The sequence below is a fragment of the Hydra vulgaris genome, chromosome 01 (assembly GCF_038396675.1).
Source record: "Hydra vulgaris chromosome 01, alternate assembly HydraT2T_AEP".
NCBI classification, from domain to species: domain Eukaryota; kingdom Metazoa; phylum Cnidaria; class Hydrozoa; order Anthoathecata; family Hydridae; genus Hydra; species Hydra vulgaris.
The window spans coordinates 59,060,630-59,087,500 of NC_088920.1; the positions used below are offsets into that span (position 1 = coordinate 59,060,630).

The 26,871-nt window shown below is 28.3% G+C and overlaps 1 protein-coding gene across 1 annotated transcript in view; it reads left to right on the forward strand.

Annotated features, from left to right (window-relative positions):
* LOC100207185 (phenylalanine--tRNA ligase beta subunit) overlaps window positions 1-26,871 on the forward strand; it is a 54,454-nt gene that overhangs the window by 16,615 nt on the left and 10,968 nt on the right. The window contains exons 6-14 of the mRNA XM_065788813.1: window positions 90-149; window positions 9,866-10,072; window positions 10,198-10,306; window positions 10,897-10,967; window positions 11,124-11,185; window positions 21,359-21,410; window positions 21,606-21,667; window positions 22,636-22,739; window positions 22,820-22,920. Coding sequence (XP_065644885.1) covers window positions 90-149; window positions 9,866-10,072; window positions 10,198-10,306; window positions 10,897-10,967; window positions 11,124-11,185; window positions 21,359-21,410; window positions 21,606-21,667; window positions 22,636-22,739; window positions 22,820-22,920 — 828 coding nt within the window. The remainder of the gene's footprint in view (window positions 1-89; window positions 150-9,865; window positions 10,073-10,197; window positions 10,307-10,896; window positions 10,968-11,123; window positions 11,186-21,358; window positions 21,411-21,605; window positions 21,668-22,635; window positions 22,740-22,819; window positions 22,921-26,871) is intronic.

The window sequence follows — 26,871 nt, forward strand, 5'->3', positions numbered from 1 at the left end:
TATTTTTACTAAAAGAAAAAATTACAAAACATTCACTTTAAAACATTCATTTTAAGAATACTTGATGTTTTAACAAAACTTTGTTTTAGGTAGAGAAAATCAGACCTTTTGCAGTGGGTGCAGTTCTTAGAAATATAACTTTTACACAGGTATTATAATTGTATTAAATTCACAAAATTGCATTTACTTTTTTGACAAGTGATATTTACCTTTTTTTTTTTTTGCAAAATATTTAAATATAAACATTCTTTTTAATCAATGCTTTTGTGACTTTTTAGCTATCAATGCATTTTTTTTATTACTATGAATGTTGTTTTTGTATAACAATGCATTATTATTTATAATATTTATAATATATAGTTGCATATTGTTTATGCAACTGTAGCTTACTTAAATTGTCTTTTGTTTAAAAATTTTATGAAATTTATTAAATGACAATAAGTGTTATCCACCAATTTGAAAAATGTATTTCCTATATTATTGGAAACAGTTGTCAAAGCTGATAATAATTTGTTTCTGATAAGTGTTATACATACATATATATATATATATATATATATATATATATATATATATATATATATATATATATATATATATATATATATATATATATATACTTACATATATATATATTTACATATATATATATTTACATATATATATATATAATATATATATATATATATATATATATATATATATATATATATATATATATATATATATATATATATATATATATATATATATATATATATATATATATATATATATATATATATATATATCTATATATATATCTTGATCTTCCTGACAATCTAACATCTAAAGTAGCTCTTTTTGCTGATGACTCAACTTTATACTCCTGTTCTGACAAAATGTCTTCTCTTTTAAATCGCTTTGAATAGGCAGCCAATCTTGAATCTGATCTCACTTATATAACAGATTGGGGCTTGCAGTGCCTTGTAAGTTTTAACTCAAACAAAACTCAGTTATTTACTACAAACAACTATTGCAATACTCTTGACATTCCTATATTAATGAATGGCAACAATCTCACAAAGTCCTCTTCTTTACGTCTTCTTGGATTATTGTTTACTACTGATCTTTCCTGGAAACCATAAATACAATTGATTGCTAAATCTAAGGCTCTCATTCTTGCTTGACTTGTCATTCAGCAAAGTCTCATTCTTTTACTATATCTGTCCCTGCATGCTCTAAAGCTCTTGTTTCCCTGCATTTCAACCCTTTAGAACTCTCTCCCATCTTCTGATGCCTTCTTGCCATTTCCTGACTCATACAACCTTCAATGTTGACAAACAACTCAAGTCTTCTGTCAACTGTTTCCTTGTTCTATAACTCTATTTTTTCCTTCTAGTAACTCCCAACTTAATCATGGTTTCTTGCAGCCTTCTTTGGAGTGAATCAGAATTAAGTATATATATATATATATATATATATATATATATATATATATATATATATATATATATATATATATATATATATATATATATATATATATATATATATATATATATATGTGTGTGTACTTTTGCTTGGTTGTCTTTAATTTTTTTTTTAAACATCTTCGCTTCCAACAAGGCTGTAAGCAACCACTAATTAGAGTTGGAAGTTACTGGAAGAGAAAAGATGAAGATTGTAGAGCAAGATAATGATTGACAGACGACTTAAAGGATTGCAAACTATATAAATCAGGAAAGCAAGATGAAGGAAGCGAATTCCAAAGAAATGATGTTCAAGGAAATGAACTAGACGAATAGAAGTTTTTGGAGCACTTAGGAAGAGTCACAGAAAAAGGATGATACTTAATTGAATGACGAGTAACACGAGAATGAATTTTAGTACATGGCACAAGAGGCGCTAGCTCTTTACAGCAGTGCCCATTATTATATCTGTAGAAAAGAGAAAGAGAAGCAACATTTGACAATATGATAATGGTTAGAGGTTGGCTGCAAGAGCAGGTCCAACTATGTTTACAATGCATTTTTGCACATTGTCTAAAAGAGAAAGGGCATCACTAGAAGATCTGCCCCAGATATGGCAACAGTATTCCATAGAAGGTCGGATTTAAGATTTATAGAGAATAGAATCTGAAGTAAGAAAGTGTTGAGCTCAATAAAGAGATGCAACCTTAGCAGATGCTAGTTTTGCAACAGATTTGATATATAGTTTCCAAGAAAGATCGGAAGTAAGAGTTAATCCTAGAAGATGAAGAATGGATGACTCATCGAGTACATTACCGTTCATAAATATAGGAAGATCTAAATTATTGAGCAGCACTCCTCATGTTCTATCTATTGTCAGCAGATGTTTGAAAACAGTATAAAAATAAAACATTCCAGTCTATTGAGTTGCCCTTCTATGGTTTTAAAGAAAAATGTATTTAGTTTTCTCAATTAAATTTTATGGTTTTAAAACAAAGTTTACTTGATTTTGTCTTCTTCAAACACAAATAGTTGTTAAGATTCGTTTTTTACCACAAACGTTAAGTTTGGATTTCAAACTATAGGGATATGTGTATATATATAATAGGGGTTATTCTGGGCGGTGTTACCCTCTGTGTTGTCAAAATTTTGTCAAAAGTATATACATACATACATACAGAGCTTGTGATGAAGCGAGCGCGATCGCGCTCCACTCGTAAAACGCGCCCATAAACGGTATTTTTAAGCGTTCTAGGCGCGATAAACAACGCTCGTTCAGCTTATAACGAGGGTATAAAATAACGCTCGTCAAATAGTTCGGGTTTATTTTTTTATTTTCATAAAATATTTAAAAAAGATTTTTTATTAAAGATATTCTGTTATCAAAGCACTGATATAAAATATAAAAAGCACAGCGTCGTTCTCTTTTGCACTATGAATGAGCAGTTTAAAGTCGTTAATAGTCACTAATTTCAATAATGGAATGTGCACGTGGAAACACAATGTGAATACAAAAATGCGCAAGTAAAATTGAAAATTAGAAAACCATTGTAAGAAAATTGAAACTGCAGAGTATTTTTAATCTTGTGAAAAAATCATGTAAGATTTATTTGATTTATTGTTTGTAATATTCAACACATCGTTTATAATAAAAATAAATATTAATAGAGTAACTTTTAAAATTAGTTTTTGTTCATAGTATAGGTTTTTTATTAACTAATATTTATTTTAACTCAAATTTAAAACGATTCTGTTGTTTAGAATGTTCGCAATCAAGGACATTCAAAAAGGAAACAATGTAATGATGTCAATATTTATTAAATGGAAAGTAATTATTATCATTTATTATTATTTCAAATTATTCTTGTGTTATTTTTTTAAGATAAAAAGACGTAATTTAAAAAAGAAATTTTAGAAAAAAATTAAATAACTAATTTGAATAAAAAATATCAAGAAATATAAAAACCATTAACCGTTAATTAAGTTTACAGCGTAACATTTTAAAATACATATATCAAAACAACGAAGCAAAACTAAGTCACTAAATTATACTTCAATACTAAATCAATAAGAAGTTGCGTTTTTGTTTGATATTATTTTTTTATAACATAAATAGTTAAAAATAAAATCGCGATCTGACAATATACAAGAAGTTTGGAAGTATAAAAATCTACTTCATTGAAGTAGTTTAATGAGTGTGATACTAATTCAAAGATTTTTTGACAAAAGAATTATGTAACAAATAAAAAAAGATATAAAAAATAAAAAGTTTTTTATAAGCATCGCCTTCAGCAATTTTCATGATTGCGCTCGCCGATGTTATCTCAAGCACACATAATCACGCTCGATGAAAATATATTCTAACTTTACGAGCGCGATTTAACACGCTTGATGCTTTTCTTCATCACAAGCCCTGTACATTCATATATATATATATATATATATATATATATATATATATATATATATATATATATATATATATATATATATATATATACACACTGTCAGTTAGGGTAATATGGCCACATTTTGACATTTTTTAAAATAATTTGCTAAATACAAGAGCTATAAACTCAGATTTTGTTTAAGAATTACTCTTACAAGATGCACATTATATGTGAAAATCAGCTATGTAGCTTTAAAACTTTAACCACAACTTAGTAATGAAAATCATTTTCGAAAAATCCAAAATTGGAATGATTTGGCCACTTAACAAAAAAAAACCTTGTTTAAACAACAAAACAATTGCAATAAATGTTTAGGAAATTAATGAAAGTCGCAAATCACAAAACTAATAAAATACAAAAAAATTAATAAGAGCTATAAATTTGTGAACTTTATTTAAGAATTACTCTTACAAGATGCATATTATATGTGAAAATCACCAACGTGGCTTTAAAACTTTAGCTAAAGTTTATTAATGAAAACCAATTTTGAAAAATCAAAATATATTGTAGTTAGGCCATTTAACAAAAAAAAAAAAAAACATTACAATACATGTTTATGAAGTATGAAAGTATGTTTCAAATCCCAAAAATTAGATTTTTAAAACAAAGTTCACAATACAATAAAATACAAAAGTTCCTAACAAATTGCAAAGACATTTCAATCTTTGTAATGGTATTTAGATGCCTTGAAGTTTTTCTGTAAATCATTTTCTTGGAACCTTTTTGCTGAAATTAATCTTATCTTAGTTCATTACATTAGAATGTCAATGTCCTTGATCAGGTTTTGCAGATTGTTGAAAATAAACAACAAGCTGTTCTTCACTTACAGCTGCACGGCTCTTTAAAATGTTCTGACCAATTCTCTGTTAAATTAGGTTGTGGTGCTTTTTAAAAAATCTGTGAGCCTAATCTTGCCCAGAGAAGTTCATTTTTGTTTGTGAAGGAAATTTGATGAACATTTGATGAAGTTTTTTAATGCAGCTAAAACATGATAAAGTGTTCTAACAAAGCCAGAGCCCAAAGCTCTTCATCCTGGTGATTAAGTGCTCTGTCATTGCTCAATTTTGAGTTGTGACAAGCTCTTACTCAGCAGAAATAGCAGTTCAGCAAGGTTTTTTGCATATTTTTGGTCTTACCACATAGATAATTTTTAAGAGTTGGTCTAGATATTTTTGGTGTCTGCATATTTTTGCTCTTACCACATAGATAATTTCTAAGAGTTAGTCTGGAAACTTTGTTGGTCTCAGAGGCCCTTTTAACTGGAATACTAGCAGCTATGGCCTTCATAGCCTTGTCAAATTGCTCTATGGGGTAGTTACTGTGTGCGTAACCTTTCTTTTGTATGTGTGTGTATGTCATATTGCAACTTATTTAAAATAAAAAAAATTTGACAAATTTATCAACCAAATCTATTTTTTATTAATTAGCAAAAATATATTAATTTAGCAAAAACTTTAACCAGACCTCTATAGCTCATAGAGGTCTGGTTAAAGTTTTTGCTAAATTGCCCCTCAAGTATTTGCTTGGCAATAGTTTGCCTTTTTAAAATCTAAAAAAACATAAAAAAAATGACATGCAAAAAACAGACATTAAAATGTCATTTGGCTATAAAAAGAGTGTAGAGTGGGACACTGAAAAACAAAAACACTATTAATTAAAAAAACTTTTTAGTCATTATTATTTGCAGTTTTTTAGAAAACAATAAAACCTAATGTACTTCCGCATTATTTTAATTGTTTTAACTTTTAAATGTCATCAAAATGTAGCTTATTTGTTGAAGTCGTTAAAATGTTGTTAAAAGTGATTTTTTTCACCATTTTGACTACAATAACAGGATATATATTAGGGCGGGTCATTTTTCAACTTTTTACAATAAATGAATTTATTGTAAAAAATTGAAAAATTTTAGACCATATGAATTTTAAATGTGTTGGCTCTTATGTAAAACTAATGCAAAAAAAAAAAATAATAATAAAAATTTTTATTTTTAGGTTTTCAAATTTGAACCTCAAAAACCGAGGTTTTGGGTAAAAAATGTGGTATACACGGTTTGCCGCAACTTTTGACTGGTTATTCCGATTGACTCAAAAACATCTTCAATCAAATCCTTTATCCCAAATACATTTTATTAGACACCTAGACAGTCATTTTAGCTTAAAATTTATGATTTTTAAAGTTTACAAAAATTGTTATTTTTTCTATACTTTGCTGTAATATCTTGCATAACAATATAGTGGCTGTAATGTAGAAAAAAAATTTTCAAATTTTAAAAGATGCCTTAACCGTCACCCCAAATACCACCAATTTATATGTGATTTTTATGAATTTACTTGATTATACTATTTATACAACAAAAGAACCTATTACTTAAAAAAGCTTAAGCAAATTCTGTTTAGATTCTAAAACAGGAAGAAGTTCTCTATGAGCCATTGTTACCTTTATAAAACCATTCCGCCTTTCTTGTCCATGCTAGAAGCTCTTGTAACTTCCTTGACAATTCTTTCTATGGGTTGTCCATGTACAGGAAATTCTGGAACTTCCATCGGGATATTTAAGAACTTATTAAGTTCTTCTTTACTAATCATGTGAGCAAATGTTCGTAAATATCAGTACTCCAATGAATCTGTTCAATAATAGTTTCAGTATTGGTGTTAATTTTTTGAATTTTTCTTGATCTAGCAGCAGTATTTCCTAGAGAGCTTGAATTTCTTATTAAAAGAATTGTTTTCACTGCAAATATCACCTCTTCTTTATCTCTACTACAAAGTAATGCTTGAAGTATGGACTTACTGTGAGCATTCCAGGCAGAGCAACAAACATAGGGTAACACTGTTTTCTGAATATTTAAGTTGATTTTCTGGACAAGTTCTAACTGTTTGATAATATCATATGGTCTGTTAGTCCTTTTTTGTTTTACCTAAACATTTTTTATTAATAAAGTTATTCAAACACTCTAGTAAAAATTATCAAAGTAAACAAAAAAAAGTTCTTACCTTAATTTCAAACTATAATACAGAGTATACACCAACACAGAACTGTACAAGGTGTTTTAAATTCTCAGTATCGCATCCATTTAGTCCATGGTGTGAACACCAGATTCTGCAAAGCCTACTTGCCAAGTTTAACCAGCGTGCATGATTTTGGGGACCAACTTGAATTTCTTTTAAATCGTCTGGCATTATTTTATCTTTAATAGCTTTTATTATCCTGTGTAGATATCTTTGATCACTAGGTAAACTTTTTAAAGTATCTTCATCAATATCTAGTAAATCAATTTCAATATCTATAGATTGAATTAGATTAGTGGAAATTTTGAGATCATTGGCGATAGGGACAAGTTTACCAATATTGCCAGAAATCGTATTGTTTGATATTGTTTTTCCATCAATAACTGACATTAAGTGCATCAAAGGTAATTCATTTGTGTGCAAGGCACAAACTATCCAAATAAGTTTGATTTGAAGTTTATTTTCTAAAAAATGAATAATACCTCCTTTCCAGCCTAAAAAATACGTATTTAAATATATGCATGGCATTTAACATCAAATGTTTACCTGCATTTATTATCAAACATTTACCTTTATTAAAATTGGTTGAATTACACCCTTCAGCAACTAGAGTGGATTCTATACCATGTTCTATAATCCATTTATATATATGTTCTGCTATATGCTCTGATGGGGTAATAAATTCAGGTCTGTTTTCTTTGTCATTTGTAAAATGGTAAAGATATAAACCACCTGGCTCTGCACAAACTGAATAATGGTCATCTTATACAAGTCTGTGGTGAAATTTTCCAGCTTCTCCAATCAAAGAAATTTTTGTCTACACCATTTCTTTTTACCATAACATCTTGCTTTATCTCCAAACCTGTCAAGCATATGTGAGATGTAATCAAAAATTGCATGGTATATATTGAGTAAAGTTTCATAATTGACATAGTGACAAATTTTGGCTAGCATCCCATTTGATCTACACAATTTCACTGCTAGTTCTTTAAGATAAGAGGAAAAGGATAGATTTGAGTCAACTTTGATTCCAAGACACTTTAATGAAACAACAAGAAAAAATTTTGGGCCTCTTAGTCTTTGATGTTTATAGATTTTAGATTGACTTGATTTGAAAACAATGAGTTCAGTTTTGTTAGTATTAAGACTTTAGAGTGCAGCCATTGAGGTAGGTTGATTAAATTATGTTAATATGTTCCATGATTTGTTTTTAATAATTTGTTAGTTATGAGTAAGTTAGTGTCGTCAGCAAAATGGTAAGCAGTTGAAAATTTGGGAGAGGTATTTATAAAATAATTTAGATCATTTCTAAATATAAAGAAAAGCATTGGTCTTAATACAGAACCTTGGGGTACACCTGTGTAGTGTTTTCTTGGCAAAGATAGTTTATTGTTAAATAAAAAAGAAATTGGTCACTAATTTGTGTGGTCCATTAGAGAACCACTCTTATGGATAGGAATGACTCGGGAGGCTGAATAAGTGCGAATTGGCACAATGGCAAAGCGTTGCAAAAACTGGCATAAGTGCGAACTGGCGTATGTGTAAATTGGCATAAATGCACCAAAGATTTTGTAAACATTGGCATAAGTGTGAAGTGGCATAAATGCAAAGTGGCATAAGTGCAAAGCAGTTATGAAAACTGGCACAAATGTGAACTGGCATAAGTGTGAATTGGCATAAGTGCGTCAAAAGAATTTGAAAACATTAGCATAAGTGCAAACTGGCATAGGTGCGAAGCAGTTATGCCAGTTTGCACTTATGAAATTTGCGCTTATTCAGTCATCCCAAATGACTTTGACTATCTTAAAAACATCTGGAAAAAGGCTTCTATTATAAGAATAATTCAATATGGTACAGATAGGCTCGGAAAAAAAGTTTAAGAAGGTATGTGGGGATACTATTCGGACCTAAACTTTTATCATGTTGCAGAGTAATTTTTATTAAATCAGACACCATTTTCAGTCACTGGATTAAGAAAGAAAGATCTAAAGCTAGAATTTTTTAAATAGACAGAAGATACAGAGTGAATGTTGTATTATTTTATAGTAGTTGTTGAAAATGTTAACAACAGCCATACCGTCTGAGACAGTGTTACCATTAGATTTGAGAGTTTAATCAGAGATAATAAATTCATTGTAATTTAGTTAGTCCATAATAAATTCACCCATAAGCATTAAATTCACCCATAAGCATAAACTGTTTATTTTCAGAATTTTTTTTTAAGTAAAGGATTAAAGTGATCAGAAATAAATTTCTTTGGATTCATTGAAGGATGCAGCATATATAGCCAATGACAAGTATAGAAACTATAGAATGACAAGTATAGAGGTATAGAAGTATAAAAGAGCACTTCCTTTTTTAGCTTTAGTGGAGCATATAAGAATAATTATTTGTAACATATATATACATATATATATATATATATATATATATATATATATATATATATATATATATATATACACACACATCAATACATACATACATATTAGGGTGGAGCAATTTTCATAGCAAAAAAAAAATTTCAATAATAAGTATTCCTGAAACGCGACTCTATTAATTATAAGAAGAAAGTAAAAAAATATTTTTTGATTTTGATGAGATCTTAAGGTTCCTCCTAGTATTCCGAATTCTTGATGGGTCAGAATATTTTTGCATTTTTTTTCCTTCTAAACCACATCAACCTTGGACTCAAAAAAAGCAGGAAAAAAAAGAGGGGGGTTTTTGTACAAAAAAAACGATTCTATTTTTAATTTTTTTTTAGATATAAATAAAAACAAATATTATTTTCAAAATCAGCATATTATTCTGCTTCTTTTGAGTACCAGGTTGATATAGTTGAGAAGAAAAAAAATTTTCAACAATATTAGGACCCGTCAAGAATTTAGAATCCAAATTTATTTAAATATTTTCCTTGATTAAATTTTGTTATAACAGGAAATATATTACATTATAGGCTTCTTACAATAGTTTTATTGACTTACAAGAAAAGTTACATCACAATATTTGTCGCAAAAGAACATTGGTTTCTATGGGAACACATGATTTAGATAAAATAGAAGGTCCTTTTACATATACAGCTAAACCCCCAAATGAAATTGTATTCAGAGCATTAAATCAGCCAAAGGAAACATCTGCTATAGAGTTAATGGAATTGTATAAGGTTTTTGTGTTCGAATACTTGTTTGCTTTGTTTTTACTCGATTGTTTCATACTAAAATTTAATATTTATAAATTAAATTATAGTTTTTGCATTTAAAATTTTTGTGTTAATTTTTTTATTATTAGAGTGATAATCAATTAAAGCATTTTTTGCATATTATTGAAAAAGAGCCCCTCTATCCTGTTATATATGATAAAAATGGTATTGTCTTGTCTATGCCACCGATAATTAACAGTGAGTATTTAATTTTATTGTGTTTTAGGATTTAATTTGAATTTTAAGGATATAATTTGAATATGAAATATTCGCTAAATACTTTAAAATGCTCTATGATATATTTGAAATAGAACTATATAAATTAAATTTTGCATTATTAAGTATTTTTAATTTGGTGAATCAAACTGACCTGAATATGCCTCTGATAGAGAAGTGTCTAAAAAAAAGTGTGCCAGTGTAAGAGTTTTACATTTAGTGTGAACATTAAAGATGTACAGACCCTTGCTAAAACTGTTCTATATATATTATCATAATATATATTATCATAATATATATATATATATATATATATATATATATATATATATATATATATATATATATATAAATATATATATATATATATATATATATATATATATATTTAATTTATCTACTACATGGCTAAATAAACTGTATTCAGATATATTTTATCTGGTCAGATATAAAAAAATTGTCTGCTACACTGACACTGCACCAAATTTTAAAGTTTACTAATGTATTTAATAGCTGTCCAAATTTTAATTTATATAAATAACTTTTATATTTTGAACACAAAAATTTATTAGGTCATCACTCTAAAATCACACTTGATACCAAAAATGTGTTTATTGAAATAACAGCTACTGATGAGCACAAGGTATTATCTTTTAATTTTAAGCTTTTTTTAACCTTCTATCTATCTAAGGTTGAAAGCACAAGTTTATTCTAATTTTTTTGCATTTAAAAAAAGGACATAATAATAAACAGGAGTTGTAAAGAAAATTTGTTAACACTACATTCTTTACTTTTTAAGGCTAAAATAGTTCTTGATATTCTTACCACATCATTCAGTTGTTACTGCAAGGACAAATTTTCGTAAGTACTACAAAAGTTTAAATATTATACTGGTTAGTATTTGTTTTGGTAGAGTGCAAAAAATAAGATTTGAAAAGTCTAAGAACAATGATAAAAGCACTTCTCTTTGTGTTTTATTTTATTCTTTTCTTTAATTCTCAGTTATATATATAGTTACATATCTCAGTTATATACATAGTTACATATCTCAGTTAATTATATAGTTAAATATCTCAGTTAGTTATAAAGTTACGTATCTCAGTTATATATTGACACATTCATTTTTATAATTAATTATAAACACTTTTAAGGGTATAATTTTTTGGTATTTTGAACCAAATCGAATACCGTTATGAACAATATTCAAATGGATTATAATATCCAGCCTTAATAGGTAATCTGAGATGTGATGGCAATAAGCAAATGCGCATTTTTTTTTTATAAGCATGTGAAATTTTTTGAAGCAGGTAGGGTTCTGCATCTTTCTTTTTAAGTTATGCTGTAAAATAAAAAATTGTTCATATTTTAATTCTCAGACAAATTGCTGAAATATTTCATCACACCAGCGTTTACAAATGTTTTGGTTTATCATGTATTTAGATGGAAGTAAGCATAAAATATATCAATGATTGGTGATTATAACTTTAAATGTGTTTTCCTTGATCTTTAAAAATGATGGCTAACTTTGCTGCTCTTTTTTTGTACAAGACTTAACTTATAGCATCTTTAGCAAATACTACTGACCACCTCTAAGTAACAACTTTTCAAAAACACCTTGAAAAGTGCTTCTTTTAATTAGAAATACTTAATTGAGCATTTTTTCTAAAACAAATTGCGGTAGGACAATGCAAGAATCTCAAGGTTAAACTTTTTCACTTTGAGCTGTTTCAAAATCTGACTTTGAGTTACACCAAGTGTTTTTGCAATGTTTTCTTGATTTGCTCTTTTTTTATAGGCAAAAATTGCTTTAGTATAAAATGCAGCAGCACACAGTAACTTTCCATCTATGTTTAAGACCCATTCCACTTATGTTTAAGGCAGTGGAAATGTTAAGATCTTAATGCATAACATGTTCTTGATAAACTTCACAATGAATAAAATTTTTGCATGTTTTGTATCCTTTTTTTTCTTTTTTTCACACTAAAATAACAGTTAAAATAATCTCTAAAATACATCAGAGGAGTTGATGCATGTCAATATGAAACATCTGATGCATGTCAACATGAACATGCGCTTAGGTTGATTAATAGTGTCATTTATGGGGTGCGACTTTTATATCGCATTGGAAAAGGCTTTAAATCCTACCATTAAAATTTTTTTTTTTATTGTGTAAATTGATTTGTGCACATTAGAAAAAATCAGAATTTCAAATTTTTAAGTATTTAGATTTGGAAGTAATTAAGGTTGGATTAAATAGTTTTAAAACTTTGATTTTTTCTAAGTTCTTTGTAGTAAAACGCTCTTAAATTAAAATTAAAACATATATTAATTTTATGCTTCTTTATCATTCGTTTTTAATTCACTTTATCATTCGTTAAAATTTTTTTAGTTTAGTTTTGCACTTTTTTTTTTATAGTTTTTATTTCTCTTTCCAATTTTAAGTTAAAATTTAAGTTAGCCCATTTTTTAAATGCGCTAACTTAAATTTCCCTTCTGAAACCCTTGAACCCTGGTGCTAATAAAGATAACTTAAAAGAGATTCCTAAAACAAGTTATGCTTGTTTTGTAAATAAGCATTAAAAGATAAGTTCGGAGTTTTTTAAAATTACCAAAACAAATTATTTATTGAGATATTAACTAAAGATGTTTGTTGTTTTGCCATTCTAGTTAAGAGATAATTATTAAAAAGAAAAAATTAATTTTTAAAATACTTATGATTGTGAGGTTAATATTAATTTCATGAATCTGCATACTTTTTTCTGTTATAAAAATATCTGGTTTAGATAATAAATGTACTTACTACAAAGTTTTTTTAAAGGATTTAGTTTACACAATCAGATTGGGTTTTTTCATTTTTTTTTGTTTTAAATTCACAGAAGAAATAATTGATTAATTTACTTAAAAAGTTCAAAATAAAGTAGTTAACTTTTTGAGTTACAATAACCATATAAAGTTTAGAAAAACAAAAAAGTTTTGTCTTGGATAAGTTTAAATCAGCAATCGATCTATTATATCTTATGTATTAAATATTGATAGAATTTGGTAAATGAGGCCTAAGCCTAATAAAGAGTTTATTACAGCCCCTAAACAATAATATTAGCAAAAGTTATTATTCTAGACTAGTATAAAATGTATAATACATTGCATATGTATTTATGTATTTGCTATTTATATACTGACAAAGCATGCTTATGTATGCAAAACAAAAAGTTTTGAGCTTGATCCCTGCCACATCCTTGATAGTACAGCCCTCAGTTTGTTTCTCTGTGCAGTTGCCTTGTTTATTAAGCCTTGTGTTTTGGAATCAAAGTTCTGAAAAAGGGTTCTAATAGCAATTTAAAAAAAAAGAAAAAGGTAACCTCCACAACTTTAGTGGCCCCCACAGCCTTAGTGAGCTAAATGCAGTAAGAGTATATATTTAAAATTTATATATGTATATCAGGGCTCGAATTAAGCTTATCGCGAATCGCGATTACTTTTCGCACCTTCCCGATTAGTTTTTTCTTAAAATTTGTTTTTTCGCGATCTTTCTTTTTTTCGTGATTATTCTTTTTTTATTTTAGAAGATTGATACTTTATTCGCGAATATTTAGTGTTCTTTTACAGTATAAAACTGCATTGACATCTGTAACGATAATTTTTTTTTTAAAGCGAAGCATAAAGTAAAAGAAAGAAAAATAAAAGATTTAGAAAATCAAAAATGTTCAAATGCAGGAAAATGACCGATTGTTTAAAGAAGGAAAAATTTATAGAAAACAAACGATTAAATACCTATTCGAATCAAGAAATAAAAGATTTTGATTGAAAAAAGAAATAAAAGTTAATTGATTGAAAAGTCACTTTCTTAACTTGAATTCTCAAGGGCTTTATTCCGATTTAGCTCATTCATTATGAACAAATTTAATGATATAAACGATCAAAATATTTACGATTACGATCCAGGGCTGTACCAGGCCAATAAAATTGCGCCCCCCTCCCAAAAAAACATACAAAAAACACATTATATATATATATATTTACATGAAAAAAAATTAATTATTGATCACAAAATTTATTGCATCAAGTTAAAAGAACAATTTATCACCAATGTTTCACAAACTTCAGTTCAAGGTCACTTTTCTGGCTTTTTTGGAGGCAAAGTCACTAATGACATCATCAAAATCAAGTGCGTTGGCCACTTCATGTTCAATTGAAACTACTGCCAGACAAGACAAACGTTCTTGGCTCATAGTTGATCTCAAATAGTTTTTTATGATCTTAAGTTTACTGAAACTTCTTTCACACGTGGCAACTGGAACTGGTAAGGTGAGGAAGATGCGAATAGCAATTGCCGTGTTAGGATAAGCATCAGTCAATGAGTATTTATGAATGAGCTGCAAAATGTCCATCGGGCTAGATTTTTCAAAGTTTTCCATCATGGCAGCAGCTTGATATTTAAAGCTTGTCATTTCTGACTGGAAATCTGAAGAATCTAAATCTGCCTTGTAAATTTTAGACAAATTTTTGGCTTTAGTCTTAAGTTCATCCACTGAACTTTTGGAGAGAGAATGTCCACTGAGGAAGTCAAAATCTGAGGATACTGCAGACATAGCTTCAAACCGCCACTCAATTTGTGTGAGAATGCTGTCAAACACAAGGTTGCACTGGGATCCGAAATCTGTTTCTGGTGACAAACGGCAAAAGTCATCTTCAGCTTCATAAAGTGCCATCTGCTTCACTTTGCGCTTTCTCTTCATAGGAAAGTCTCCTTCAATTCCAATTTGGATAGCTGTTTCTGCAGCAGCTTTGATAATGTTGTCCACCCCAACATCTCTCAGATTCTGAATGGAAGCCTTCAGTCCTTTCATTTTTTTTGCTGCAATGTCAATTGAAATGTTTTTAGACTGAAGCAGTTTGTTTTCCCGGTCAATTAAAGAAAGAATTTGACACCAAAAGTCCAACAAACACAGAAAACTGAAATCAATTTGAATGATGAGCTCTTTTGCACTGCAAACTGAGACAGCATTTGTCTTGGGAGTGTGAATTATGGATTCCAAAACTTGAAGAACTTCTTTTATTTGTCTGTGTAGTGGGATGATTGCTTCTTTTTTGGCAGACCATCTTGTATCACTATTTCCCTTTAGTGAGATGGTTAATGTTTTCATCAGTTTTTCCCATCTTAAGGTAGAACTTGAGAAAAAGTTAAAGATGGCTTGAACTTTTCCAAAGAATGTAATCATGAGTGGAGAAACTTCAGCAGCATGGACACCAACAAGGTTTAAAGTGTGAGCTGCACATGGAACAAATCTTGCAAACTCATTTAGAGAATGGATGTGAGCTTGGGCGCCATTATATTTTCCAGACATATCGGCTCCATTGTCGTAACCTTGGCCCCGACAATCAGAAATGCTCAGGCCATCCTTCTCCAGTTTTTCGGTGATTTCAGCTGCAAGGCTCTTTCCAGTTTTTTCGTGAGATTCAATGAAGTCCACAAAGCTTTCCTCAATTGTACAGGTTTTCTCAGTGATGTGGACATCGTTGAAAATAGCAGACAGCAAAAACAAAACAAAGAATCTTTTTTGTTGCTGTACAGCAGCCAGTAGCGAACAAATTTTTCACCATTGGGATGAATTTTTTCATACCATTTTGAGCTGAAGTGTCGCATTCTGTTGTCAAAGTCACAAAGTGTGTTTGGGAAAAATTCTCTTCTTTCTTGCTCCGGCCCATGCTGAATCAAAAAGCACCTTGTTTTATTTGTCATTTTAGGCCATGTAGCTGGATCACTGTGTTGAAAGTTTTCTCCTGAGGTTGCTGAAATTTCTGAGATTCGGGGAGGAAATTCACTGTTGCCCATTTCAATTGGTTTGGAAAGCTGAGAATTTCTATCTTCTTGTGCTTCTGAATCATTTGGTCCAAATTCGTCTTGACTTTGGCCAATGAAAATCTCCTCTTCAATTAATTCCAATGGATGATATGAATTTAAGTCAGTAATTAAAGATGTAGCAGCAACTTCAGCTGTTGAATCATTATCAACTTCATTGCAAATATCCTCTGAAATAATTTGTTTTTCCACAGAAGAGTTTGTTACCAACCACTTCTTGAAACAATTTCTTAGTTTTGCGTCACTTTCAAGACGGTCTCTTCTTTTCTTCTTAAATTCAGCACCAGATAATTTTTTTGCACGATTCATTGTAAAAAATAATGTTCAGAAAATACAACTTTTTATTTTTTAATTGCGCTCTTCTATTATTTATTTTTTCTTTTTTCTTTTCTTCTCCCTCTTTATTTTTATTATTATTTGCTTACTTTACTTTCTTTAGCTTTCATTTCATTTGTTTCTTTATTTAAGCCGCTTAAATTAAGCGTTCTTTTTTTTAAATTCGAAGTTCTTTTTGTCTTTATTTTTTTCTTTTTAGAATAATTTTTAATGTGTGCGTTAAATTAATTTATATGATCCTTAATGAATCATTTGTTTATATTATAAATAATTATTGGTTTTTAATTGTCGTTCTTAAATTCAGCACCAGATAATTTTTTTGCACGATTCATTGTAAAAAATAATGTTCAGAAAATACAACTTTTTAGTGTTTAAGGGCGCTCTTCTGTTTGGTAAATGAGCTTTTATTTTAAAGTTCGTCAGGAGGCGCAATTTTAATTAATTTTCTTATCAACATAAAAGTGACATAAAAGTGGCAAATTAGTTTCATAATGTGAAAATAAATAAATTAATTTGGGGAATTTTGCGCCCTCCCAATTTTGGCGCCTCAGGCCGCGGCCCGGCTGGCCCCACCCTTGGTACGGCCCTGTTACGATCTAATACTTTTTCTATTAGCAATCAAAAAAAGTATTAGATCGTAAAAGATTCAATTATTTAGACATTTTTTTTTTTCGCTTTATTTTATTGAATGAAAAAAGTGAACGCTAACTTTTATTAAAAAATACATTGAATGAAAAACCAATAGATAGAAATATCATGGGAATTTGATAAGCTTACTTAAATAAGAAAACTTACTTAATAAGAATTTAATTATCATTCTTGTTTGTGATTGTGCGGGTTTTCGTGAAAATGTTAAGTTTTAACATTTTATCACGATAATGTTTTCGTCATTTTTAATAGTTTTTTATAACTGTTTCAAATTTATAGATTGTTTTGTTAGAGTTTTAAATAATTTTTTTTACTGTTAAAAATTTATAGAAAATTAAATATTCTAGTTGTTTTAAACAGTTTAAAATATGTAAGTAAAATAGAAAATGAAATAATTAATTAAAAGAAGATTATATCAAGTTCATTGATTTTACAAAAATACAGCCGTTAGATTTAATGCAATATAATAATAGTAATAATGTAAATTATAACTAAAGCTACTTTACAACCGCTTAACGTAAATGTTATGACATCTTATGCAAAAAAGAGACTTATATATGTTATTATAAATAAGTTAAAATAAATAATGCCCCTTCCCCTCCGGCGGGAGTGGAGGAGGGGTTATGAGCAACAAAAAAATCGCGATTAGATTTTTTTACGTTAATTCGAGCCCTGTATATATAATATGTATTATATATATATATATATATATATATATATATATATATATATATATATATATATATATATATATATATATATATATATATATACATATACATATATACAGTGCTGGACAATGAATTAGAAATATTTGAACAAAATTACGTTTTGAATAGTAGATTTATTGCAAAATACTCGCACAAAAGTATGTAGTGTATATAACTACAAGTACATATTCTTTATCGTTCCACAATCCCTCTATTGGGTTGAGGTCGGGACTGTTCCCCGGCCAGTCCAAAACAACTATGCCAAGAGCATGAAGAAACACCATAACTGATTTTGCAGTATGGTATGGAGCGCCATCCTGCATAAGTATTCTTCTCCCTTGTCCAAACCATTCCCTCATTTGTGGATAAATTTGATCTTGGATGATGTTTCTGTATTGATCTTGTCTCATAGTACCTTCGACAATATGAAGCTGTCCTGTACTGAACACGGATGTTTAACTCCACACCATAACTTTGTCAGCATGTTTCACTTTTGAAACTGTACAGGCCGGTAAATCAGGTTCAGTGCAACGTCTACGAACAAAGGGCACTCTTTCCAGCATGGTTTCAATCAACAACTTGTTCGAAAAGCAGACCTTAACAAACAAAACAAAAAATTTATTTAACCATTTTGCTATTCAGTTCTTATTTAACCCTAACCAATAAATATTCATACTTAATACATGTACATGTAGATAAATTAGTAAAAAGTACAGTAAGAGTAATAAAATACATCAGAAAATGTAAAAACTTAATACTTACCCAAGACCAATCTTCAGCTGTCCAATCACGATACTTCAAAGTCCATTCAATGCGTTTCTTCTTCATGGCATTGTTCAGAAAAGGCTTCACAGTTGGTCTCTAGGCTAAGTATCCTTGTTCCACAAGCCTCCTCCTTGTTGTTCTACTACTGACGTTGACATCATAGAGTTGCCATTGCCTTGTCAGCTTGGCAGAGGATGATTTGTGACTCATTTTACATAAAGATATGAGTTGACGATCATCACATATATATATATATATATATATATATATATATATATGTATATATATGTATATATATATATATTTATATATATATATATATATATATATATATATATATATATTTATGTATATATATATATATACACAGTGCTTCCAGAAAGTATTAGCGCACTCATATTTTTTTTACCTAAGTGAACTTCAAATAAGTGTAATTGAAAAACAATAAAAGGCTGATTGATAATTTTTTTTTAACTTATCCATAAAATACAAATTTATATATATATATATATATATATATATATATATATATATATATATATATATATATATATATATATATATATTTATATATATATACACACACACACACACACACAGTGCTTCCAGAAAGTTTTAGGGCACACATATTTTTTTTACCTAAGTGAACTTCAAATGAGTGTAATTGGAAAACAATGAAAGGCTCATTGATAATTTTTTTTTTAACTTATCCATAAAATAAAGCAGAAATACTAATTGTCAAATATATAAAAGATATTTCTTTATTATTATCTTGAATTTAATTAGAATAAAATAAGAGTGATAAAAACAATATTAAAAAAGTGTGCAAAAGTATTAGCGCACTTACAGTTTTTCAAAGATTCTAAGAAAGTTTAATATTTTATGTGACCACCTATGTTTTTAAGGCATGCCAAGACTCTACGCGGCATAGAATCTATAAGTTTTCTGATTAATTCTTGTGGCACGGTATTTCACAACTCTTGTATTTGCACTTTGAGCTGCACCAAATTAGTGGGCTTGCTTTTTTGTAATTTACAGTCCATCCAACTCCAAAGATTCTCAATAGGATTTAAATCAGGTGAGTGAGCGGGCCAAGGCATTATATTTAACCATTTTTCTTCCATGTATTGCTTCATTAAGCGTGCTGTGTGGCAAAGAGCGTTATCTTGTTGAAATTGCCAGGTGGAGTCAGCCTTGAAAGCTTTCATTGATGGCTTTAAATAATCTTCTAATATCTCTCCATATTGATGTTGGTTAAGGCGATCAGTGTAAAGATGTGCCAGTCCATTGCTAGATCCAGCAATGCAGCTCCAAATGTCAATTGAACCTCCTCCTCCTTGAACTCTTGACATGATAAAACGAGGATTATATTTTTCATTTTTGTATCTCCTCATGACAACCCTTTTCTTGCGATTAATAAGTTCAAAATTTGACTCGTCCGAGAAAATTACTTTTCTCCATTGCTCTACAGTCTATGCAGCTCTCTCTTTGCACCATTTTCTTTATTTGAGACGGTCTTTGATACTTATTAGTGGCTTCTTTTTTGCAAGGTATGAATTGAGATGTTTTTTCTTCATAAGCTTGCTAGTTGTTGATTGGCTAACTTGATGTGCACTTAACGCTGTATTCAGGTCTGAGGCGAGTATAATTGCTTTATTTTCATCCTTTTCTAACATTTTTTGGGACGATTAGAATGACTTTTATCTTTGACTGTCCCAAACTCATTATAGTTTTTGAGCGTTGTTCTAACGCTGTATTCACTGATTTCAAGTTGATGCCCGATTTCTTGATTGCTGAGACCACTTTTGTTCAGGCCAACAACTTGCCACTTTGTTTCAATTGATATGCTCCTTTAACCCATATTTTTGTTGTTGCAATTTTAAAGTTTCAACTAACTGTATTTCAAATGATATTTCCGCCACTTCAATTTATTCTTTTTATATTTTTTATTGACTATTATTAATCAGCAGAGAGTTTTTAACAAAAATTAACCAAAAAAGTTTTTCTTAAAGGAATTAAACAAGTGTGCTAATACATTTTAAATGAGTGCGCTAATACTTTTGGACATTTTTCCGAGTAGTCATTAAACTTCTAATTAACTCTAAAAAAAACAAGCAGGTTGCTACACACGAGCAGGTTAACAATATTTGACATAATTAAATTTAATGGATTTTACCTTTTGATTTAAAAGTCAAAATTAAAATTACTTTACAATTTATATTGATTTGAAGTTGTCTATAATAAAAAAATTATGAGTGCGCTAATACTTTCTGGAAGCACTGTATATATTTATATATATATATATATATATATATATATATATATATATATATATATATATATATATATATATATATATATATATATATATATATATATATATATATATACATATATATATATACATATATATATACATATACATATATATATATATATATATATATATATATATATATGTATATATATATATGTATATATATATATATAAATGTATGTATATATATATATATAAATATATATATATATATATATATATATATATATATATATATATATATATATATATATATATATATATATATATATGTATATACATATATGCAGCCCTAAACCTTTTTATTTTAAACCTTGAAAAATTTTAGCCTTCTATAAAGGTTTATCTTCTTTGGTTTACAAATTGTTTATTTTATAACTTTTATTGTTTGTCTTTAGAGTTGAAGTAATCGATTTATTAAAAGCTGATGGAACTATCACTCAAACACCTGTACATAAATTTGTTTGTATTTTTTTTTTCTTTCTGAGTTTGCTTTTAAACTGAAATAGTTTAAATAATAAATGTAAATATTAATAAGTGGTTAAATTTAATATAACAGGTTTTTATTGTCTTTTACAAATATTTTTTTATTGATAACTTTTGTTTTACTGTATTTTATTAATAAACAATTTTATTGTTTATAAGCTTCTGGCATATAGAGAGGAAGTAATACAACCAAAGTGGGCAAATAACGTTGTTGGAATAAGGTTAGAAATATACTACATTTTAAAAGTTGTTTTATTACTTACATTTTATTTTCAAATCCAGTGTTCAACACAATATATTATATAATAATATATTGTGTTGAACACTGGATCTTATGATTAATAATTATGATTAATGTATAATAATTTGTGTTGAACACTGGATCTTCCATTTATGTTTTTTAATGGAGTGCAATTTAATACATAAATTCAACTACTTATGTAAAACATTTCGAAAGTTTTGTTGGTGACTTTTTTGTTTGATAATTACACAATTAGAGATATTTATTTACTAGTTAATTACCTACTGATTCAGGACATTTGATAATCAAAGTATTAAATAGTTTAAATTAGGGCAAAATGGGGTAAATAAAGTGTGGTAAAAATATTTTTCCATTTAAATATAAATCATCAAAAAATCATCAAGCTAGGGTGCTATAATAAATTGTATTTATTGATTAAATTCAAAATTTTGAATTAAATTCAAAATTTGACTGATCTAAGTATTTGTATTCAAGTTTTGAATTTTTATTTTTTTATTTGAATATTTTAAAAGTTATTTGATTATTTATAGTATATGTTCAAATTGAGAGCCTTGGGGAGGTGAATATCATTAAAATGCTCAAATTAAATTTAACTTAGTTTTAAGGCAAGATAATACTGAGAATAAATGTATTTGAACCACACAAATTTATTAACTACAAAGTCTTCATTTTTTACATATCCCATCACCAAGAAGGCCACTACAACCTTCTGAAATAGAAACCTTGAATAACAAAATTTGAATTGAACAAAAGTGTGTAGTATTCCCGTTCTAATTGTATAGAAGGTAGAGAAATCATGGTGTTTTGTTTAAATACCGTAGTTGGTAATAAATGATTTTTTTGTTTAAACTATAATTCAAATGATAAAGAAATCTTTTGTTTAAACTATAATTCAAATGATAAAGAAATCTTTTGTTTAAACTATAGTATAAGTGGTAAAGAAATGGAAATTTTGCTCAATCGAATGTTTATTAAAAGTGAAATGTTACCAGATGGGCGATTAAGATGTATTATTCCACCATCTAGAGCAGGTATGTTAATGCAAAAATTTACTTTATAATATTGCTTAAATATGAATATTTTATTTTTTTATGTTTTATTATTTATTCAGACATTATTCATGCATGTGATATATATGAAGATATTGCAATTAGTTATGGTTATAACAATATCCGTAAGAGAATCCCCAACACCTCTACTATTGGATATCAGGTAAGAGGTTTTTTTATATTTAACTTTGTGTCAGTAAATATTAACAATAACAACCCACACTTGGCCAACACTTTGGTTTTCCAAAGATAGCCAATCCATGATTAGCTTCTTTCGAAATAATTTTCATCTTTCAAAATCAATTCTGGGCTAATACAAGAATTGTATTAAAATTATTATATTAAAATATATATATATATATATATATATATATATATATATATATATATATATATATATATATATATATATATATATATATATATATATATATGTATATACATATATGCAGCCCTAAACCTTATTTTATTTTAAACCTTGAAACATGTTTTTGAGATCAGAAATTTATTGCTCTTCTTTTTACTTTTATTTTTATTAATTCATTATTTAGAATTGGGTTTCAAAATTGTACTGGAGGTCTGAGTAATAGCCTTAAATATAATGTCTTATGAAATCTTACACAATATAGTTAACAGATTTTTTGTCACAATTTAAATTAAAAATACTTTTTTGCAATTTAAAGTTTAAGTATTTTTTTTAAATCCACTTTAGAAACCGGTGATTTTAATGCTTGCACTATTTTATAATACTCTGCCCTTTTAGATCAGTTGATCTAAATATGCCTAACAAGGGGTGAATTAAGTGATTGCAATATTGATATTTGGAAATTCTTCTTATCTTTAAATTTTTATTTTTTTTAAATGGTAAACTCTGTTTTTATCACAAAACTCCATAGTTGTTATTCAAAAAAAAAGCTATGCATTGACCTTGAAATTATGATAAATAATCTCATTATAAAACCATATTATTATTATTAAAAATTATGATTTAAACTTCAATAGCCTAATTAAAAAAAAAAAACAGCACCAAATCACAACTATCAAATAAAATTAAGCAGTAATCAAATTTTTTTGTAAAAATAAACTATTTTTATATCTAATTTAAATCTTATCAATATCTTCTTATAAATCAAGTTAATTTAATGCTCCTAAGTCTCTAGTGCAAATATTTATATAAAATTGAAGAGAGGAGTTTAAAGAAATTTGCTTGGACTATTAAACAGTGTACCAAGTACTTTCTGTGCTTTGAGTCAAGTTCTTTAACAAATTTGAAAATGACTAAAGTTTTAAAAACTATAAAACACAAAAAACCATTTTTATCTCTTGTGATCTAAGTGTTAATGGTTATCTTGCTTTAATTGGTAAAGACTCCAATAGTCATATGCTTTGTCTGGGCATTTACTTTTGTACGCGTCACATACTGTAACCGAATTTAAATAGAATAGAATGAGACAATCAAATTTTTTATTGATTGAAGCTATTTAGAATTGAGTACTTTTTTTGTTAGGATAGAATCATTTACAGTAGAATTTTTTAGGATCGATTTTTTCTAATTAAGTTATTAAAACTTGTTTCAGTCGAATAATCACCATCTAAAAAAGAATCCTTTAGAATTGAATCAGTTTAAATAAATTAAAATTTCAATGTATGCAATAGTATATTAAATAGTACATTAAATAATACATTAAATAAACACATTTATAAAATCTGCTGTTGGTCCTCTGCATACTGGACAGTGATTAGCACTACTTTGAATGTCTTCAGCACATCGCTGACATAGGCAAAGATGGTGGCAAGGGAAAACAACAACTTGAAGATTGTTGATGAGGCAAACTTTGCAGACATTTTCGATTGGTCTGTCCACCACAGCCTTTGACGACCTCGGTGCAGTTCTCTTATAGGTTGGGAACCATTTTTGATCTGGAGCATCTCAACCTCCATTGGATAGACGACCTATTTAAAATAATATTTTAAAGATGGTTTTTTTTGATTGATTGCATTTTATCTGTATTATTTTATTGGGTGGTTAAATAATCACATAGTAGCATGGAAAAAATAAAAATTTTGTTCCATGCTACAAATATAATTTGTTAATGTTAACATAAGCAGGTGCATGTAGGTAATAAGCATGCAAAATATAAAATTGACAATTTTAAAATCGTGCAGAATATGATCTCAACTGCTGCATCTATTGGATCAGAACACTTAAGTGCTATTATATTAAGACTTACATTTTGTTGAAGCTCGTCCAAGAAACGCCAAAACCCAGGGTGTGCTGTCATTGAATGATTTATTTTGGAGTGACAGGTTTTTAGTACAATAACGCAGGTCGTGAACAGAAAACATCTCAGGAGATTTTTGGCAAGATCAGGATCGTTGTTCTGAACTCCAGTGAAATATTGAACAGCTGACCACCATGAAAGATGGCAGGAACCACACAAAATATAACATCAACAAACAGGACAGTGGTTTCTGAAAAAGACAAATTATTAACAAATTAAAAATAGCTGGGATCTAAGTTAATAAAAAAATATTTTAGGTTAATTAATAGGTTAGGTTTCCCCATTTTGATATTGAAATGAATTATAGCTTTAAAATGATTTACCTGACAAATATGTCAGCAGTGTTGAAGAACAAAAGAACAAAGCTAGTTGATCCTCAAACTCTTTAAGGCCTTTGTAGATGTTAGAAAATGGATTGGGTTGCAACATGTTTAGAACTGCCTCATTTGGAGATTTAGGGTTTGTGCTGTAGCAACTTCTTCGTGCACTCTGTAGAATTTTTTCACACTTTCTGAAAGTAAGTGCAGTCTTGATACCTTCAGTTGAGGACTAGATGACATTGTTGTAGATTTCACACAAAGGTAGCTGTGAAGTTAAAGCCATGTCTCGCATTTTCTCAAGACCTGGAAGATGATTAAAACTTTGGGGCCTAGTTCTACTTGTGTGACCATGTATTGTCTCAAGTAAATAAGTTAAAGAAACTATTTTTGCACTTACGTCTCAAAGTTGATGGTGCTTACACTTGAGATACGCAAAACCATGTTGTTTTCCTTATTTTTGATGTAGCCAAAGTCCCCTGCAACATACACAAATGTTTTCCGTTTGTCACCTTTAATTTTTCTGTATTCCATTTTGCTGTTTTAAATTTAAGCAAAGCTTAATATATTTTCACATGCATTCATTGGATTTTTTATGTTTACATAAAATTTTGCAACAAATATAATATATATTATTTTCCAAAATAATAAACCTTTTTTTGCAGGATCATGTACACGTTAACCTTTAGCACAAAAACCAGTTTGAAAAAATTATGCTATCTTTCAACTGCAACAACATCACACATGGATTAAAATTACAATTGTAAAAAAATTTGATTATAAAAAAATTTGATGCTAAATTAATTGGTTGTGAAAAGTAATTAAGTTTTAAAATTACAAATTTGATTGTAAAAAAATTGGATGCTAAATTAATCGGCTGTGAAAAGTAATTCAGTTTTTAGTTTCATTAAACTTTTAATGATATTCGATCATCTCATTCTATGTTCAATAAATTTGATTCTAGAAATTAATTAAATCTTTTTAGATTCTAAGCAGTTTTTAGACAATTTGGTTTTAGAACATTTTCACAAATTTGGTTCTGGCATTGGACACCATTTGTAAAAATTCACCCATAGGTTGGGAAACTGAGCCCACGGACTTTTCTTTATGTGCTTTCCCTTAGCACCACTTCACTCTATTACCTTTCTCTTTGTTCTATATCGCTCTCTTTCATCTCAAGATTGCACTCCTTTTGATGTTATTTCTGATCAAATTGACCAAGTCCTTTCTGTTATTTTTTAGTCAATATCATTGTTGTTAGTGACTTTAATGCTCATCACACTAAATGGCTTGGTTCTAGTGTCATTGACTCTGCTGGCGTTAAGGCCCACAACTTTTGCCTTTCTCAATATCTAACACAAATAGTCAACTTGCCAACTCACTTTCCAGACAATCCGAATCATTTAACTTCTCTACTCGACTTATGTCTTGTTTCTGATCCTAGTCAATAGGCAGTTTCTCCACATTCACCCTTAGATGCTTCTGATCACGGTTTGATCTCTTTAAAACTATTAT